This window comes from Eurypyga helias, unplaced genomic scaffold (genome assembly GCF_000690775.1).
Source record: "Eurypyga helias isolate BGI_N326 unplaced genomic scaffold, ASM69077v1 scaffold49061, whole genome shotgun sequence".
Lineage (NCBI taxonomy): Eukaryota > Metazoa > Chordata > Aves > Eurypygiformes > Eurypygidae > Eurypyga > Eurypyga helias.
This window is the reverse complement of record NW_010233819.1, coordinates 4,763-9,056: the sequence shown is the minus strand read 5'-3', so window position 1 is coordinate 9,056 and position 4,294 is coordinate 4,763. Positions and strand designations below refer to the sequence as shown.

Genomic DNA, 4,294 nt, shown 5'->3' with positions numbered 1-4,294 from the left:
CGTGCTGCAGGCTGCGGAGCAGCGCGGCTCAAGGGCAAGCGACCCGCCAGCGCCAGCCTGCGGCACTTAGAACCTCCTCACCCAAGCCGCACGCTGCTTCAGAGCCGTTCTGTCAGCCATCCTTTTGGTCCCCGCTGCACAGACTGACACCTGGAATTCGAGGTAATACCAGAACCATGGAAAGATGGAACGGGAAGGGTCAGCGGCACAGTCCTGCCTGGGCGCACACGCGTAGGCTGGTGATGAGGACCCAATCCTGTGTGGGCAACCGCTCTGTATGAACGACCAAGGGGCGATACAGGCGACTGGGAGCGACCCAAACACCACTGCCCTAACGATTTCTTCTTTCAGATGGCAAATCAGGCCACTTAACTACCAAGCTGCTTTTGCTTATATCCCCACGGAGCAGGTACCCAGGTAACCACGGAAACTATGTGTAGATGGGCAGGGAAAGGTAGTAGGATCACACAATCCCAGAGTGGTTTGGGCTGGAAGGGACCTTAATGACCATCTAGTTCCAACCCCCCCGCCATGGGCAGGGACACCTTCCATAGCCCAGGTTGCTCCAAGCCTCATCCAGCCTGGCCTTGGACACTCCCAGGGATGGGGCATCCACAGCTTCTCTGGGCAACCTCTCCCAGTGCTCCCACCCTCTGCAGGAAGAATTCCTTCCTGATGTCCCATCTCCATCTCCCTCTTTCATTTAAACCCGTTACCCCTTGTCCTGTCATTACAGGCCCTTGGGAAAAGTCCCCCCAGGCTTCCTTGCAGCCCCCCAAGGCACTGGAAGGGGCTCTAAGGTCTCCCCGGAGCCTTCCCTTCTCCAGGCTGAACCCCCCAACTCTCCCAGCCTGTCCCCATGGCAGAGGGGCTCCAGCCCTCGGAGCATCTCCGGGGCCTCCTCTGGACTCGCTCCAACCGGTCTGTATCCTTCTGATGTTGGGGGCTCCACAGCTGGACGCAGCACTCCAGGGGGGTCTCCCCAGAGCAGAGCAGAGGGGAGAATCCCCTCCCTCGCCCTCCTGGCCACACTTCTCCTGATCCAGCCCAGGATCTGGGTGGCTTTCGATTAGGATTCAAGGTTCCGTTTTCAAGAAGCCAGTTTCACCCATGAAGGACGCTTATGTGCATTATCAAGTCTGGATCTGTGTTTCAGTGATGTCCACAATAAAAACGGCAGGAAGCATTAGCTCGGTGGGACACAGAAGCGCCCCAGCGCTCCCCCGAGTCACACGGACCAGAGCTGACCTACCGGCAAACAACACAGGCTAATCCCATTTCCATGGCGAAGTCGTCAGCGCTCGTCTCCTCGAAGCTGGACAAGTCGGGCATGGATAAATCCTTGCTCGTCTGAACAGTAATGGGAGAGGAGCGAGCCTCTTGCTTCTCCAGTCTGGGCTTCCGCGGTGTATCAGCTGCCTCAGCCGGATCCGTTTTCACCTGTGACACACACCACGCCGCGAGGCGGAGAGGGAACGGGCGTCACCGAACTGGGAACTGACGGGGACAGCGAGGCTAGCAGTGCAAGGTGTGCTTTGCACACACGTGTCTTCTCCTTAGACACCCCTTTTCTTCAAAATACTTATGTCACGCACCCCAAAATCCTTGAAAAAGCTTTGGGAACCCCCCATTTCAGCTTGTTACGCACCAGCAACCTCTTGGGATGAGGGTGTTTAAAACACAGCAGGGTGTGGGTTGGAAGGGACCTTCAAGGTCACCTCATCCAGCCCCCGTAGGGAAGACACCTCCTGAAGAGCTTTAACAGGGCCATTTGGGGGTTGCAGTCGGACTGGGGGCGCAGCTGACAGGCTGTGCCCCATCAGATGGGCTGGCTGACGCCGAGGATCACTTACTTTATCGGCAGATCTCTTCTCCGTCTCTTTTTTCACCTTCTCTGACGCAGAGGGCTTGCCGTTGCTGTTGCCCGAAGGCAAACTAGAGGCAGCTTTAGGCTCTTGCTTGCTGGCAAGAGGTTTGGTAACGGAGACTTTGGGCTGCTCCACTTCCTAAAAACAGGAAGAGAAGTTGCAGGCAAACTTCACACTTGTCCCGCTTCCTGGTTTGCTGTTAGTTTTAGGCAAACGTGGTACAGCACTGACCACCCATCTAGACACTTCTTGCTTAAAAACATTCCCTAAGTATTTTCACACCACGTCAACAAATTCATAGAATCACAGAATGGTTTGGGTTGGAAGGGACCTTAAAGATCATCTAGTTCCAACCCCCCTGCCATGGGCAGGGACACCTTGCACTAGACCAGGTTGCTCAAAGCCACATCCAGCCTGGCCTTGAAGACATCCAGGGATGGGGCATCCACAGCTTCTCTGGGCAACCTGTTCTAGTGCTTCACCACCCTCTCTGTGAAGAATTTCTTCCTGATACCTAATCTAAATTAGTGTGTTTAAGCTGCGTTCAATTATTAAAACCTCCCTGTATCACTCCCCTTCCAGAGGAGAAGGTGCTCCTTCGCCAAGTACAGACCCTATTTGGAACATTAATTGAAAAGGAAAACCTTCCTGCTGTTAACATTCAGAGAGATAACGAACACGCGTTTTCAGACAGCCCGGGGACAAAGCTCAGAAGGACCAAGTGACACCTGGTGTCCCCAGATCAACACCTTGTTCCCTCGCAGAGACACATCCCAAGCCCCACTTAATCCCCGTCCACGTTCCCCGACACATCAACGTGTTTAGACACACCGGAGAGAGGGGAACCAAACATTCCTTCCTGTCCCCAGCCCCAGCCAACCTGCTATTAGAACTGGCGGCACAAGCCCCTCTGCACTATTATTCGTCTCCCTGCTGCTTCTTTTAAACTGCCAACCAGTGCTTTGAGCGCTGACGCAGCGGGCTCCGACACCTCGGAGAGCTGCGCTGGAGGGAAGCGCAGTTCAGGTTGCAGGGAGCTACCAGTCGGAACGGAAGGGAGCTCCACCACCACGCGCAAGCATCAGGCAGCTGCAGCAGTGCCTTTCAGCTATTCAGAACCACGTACGGGGAGATGGAATACTGCGGCTGCATCCGCGCGCAGAGCGTCAGCGGAATGTACCAGTCGGACTGGTAGGCACCTCGGGGAGACCACCACCTCCTTATCCCCACGGCAACAGGCAGCACCCTGAGGACGGCCCTGCCTGGCTATTCCCACATGCTAATCTCACTCATTCTGTCTAGCAGGCGTTCAGCGATTTTCAGTGGCTGAAAAGTCATGTTTGTCCATTGGATGGAGATGGTTTCCGCCTGCAAATCATGGAATCCCAGGGTGTTTTGGGTGGGAAGGGACTTCACACCCCCCCAGCCCCACCCCCTGCCATGGACAGGGACACCTTCCATAGCCCAGGGTGCTCCAAGCCTCATCCAGCCTGGCCTTGGACACTCCCAGGGATGGGGCATCCACAGCTTCTCTGGGCAACCTCTCCCAGTGCTCCCACCCTCTGCGGGAAGAATTCCTTCCTGATGTCCCATCTCCATCTCCCTCTTTCATTTAAACCCGTTACCCCTTGTCCTGTCACTCCCTGCCCTTGGGAAAAGTCCCCCCCAGCTTCCTTGTAGCCCCCCAGGCACTGGAAGGGGCTCTGAGGTCTCCCCGGAGCTTCCCTTCTCCAGGCTGAACCCCCCAACTCCCCCAGCCTGTCCCCATGGCAGAGGGGCTCCAGCCCTCGGACCATCTCTGTGGCCTCCTCTGGACTCACTCCAAAAAAAAAAAAAAAATCCAAGGGGATTTTTTTTCCATTAACTTCAATTAATCAAACAGATTATGTTAGATACGAGGGGATTGACACATATGAACATTCCATAATTCCTTTTTCTTTTTCCTTCATTCCTTAACTTCTCTCACGTTTTGAGCTACAGAAGACAAACCAGGAAGAGCAGGAACTTTGGGAAGGCACATGGGAACGGCCCACGCTCGCCAGTACCTTCTGCGACGGACGATAGCTGGAGTCGCTTCCCCTGGCCAGGGACTCATCCAGCAGCGCTTTCAGCTTTTCAGCAGAGTCCTTGCTCTTTGAATGCAGGAAGCCCAGGGCTTTCAGAAAGATGGGATCAAGCTCCAAGTTCACTGTAGAAGCCATAGCGGTGTCTGTGCAGAAAGAAAGGAAAAAAGAAAGTAAGGAAAAAACCCCACAAAACAAAAAAGAAAACCCCCAAACAACACCACCAAAAACCCACCCAACGACCCCAAACCCAGTAACTCTATTCATACGGAGCACAACTCAAATGGCACGAGGCCAACCATCTCACAGAAGATTCCGGGTTGTTTTGCAGAATGAAGTTCCACTGAATTGCAGCACGGATGA

At 54.5% G+C, this 4,294-nt stretch overlaps 1 protein-coding gene across 1 annotated transcript; it reads right to left on the bottom strand.

Annotated features, from left to right (window-relative positions):
* Window positions 1-1,248: 1,248 nt before the first annotated feature.
* INTS12 (integrator complex subunit 12) lies at window positions 1,249-4,069 on the bottom strand (the record flags this gene model as incomplete). The annotated part of the gene is given in 3 exon segments (XM_010161821.1): window positions 1,249-1,440; window positions 1,854-2,006; window positions 3,914-4,069. Coding segments are annotated over 3 exon segments (501 nt in total), but the record flags the coding sequence as incomplete, so codon positions are not given.
* Window positions 4,070-4,294: the final 225 nt, after the last annotated feature.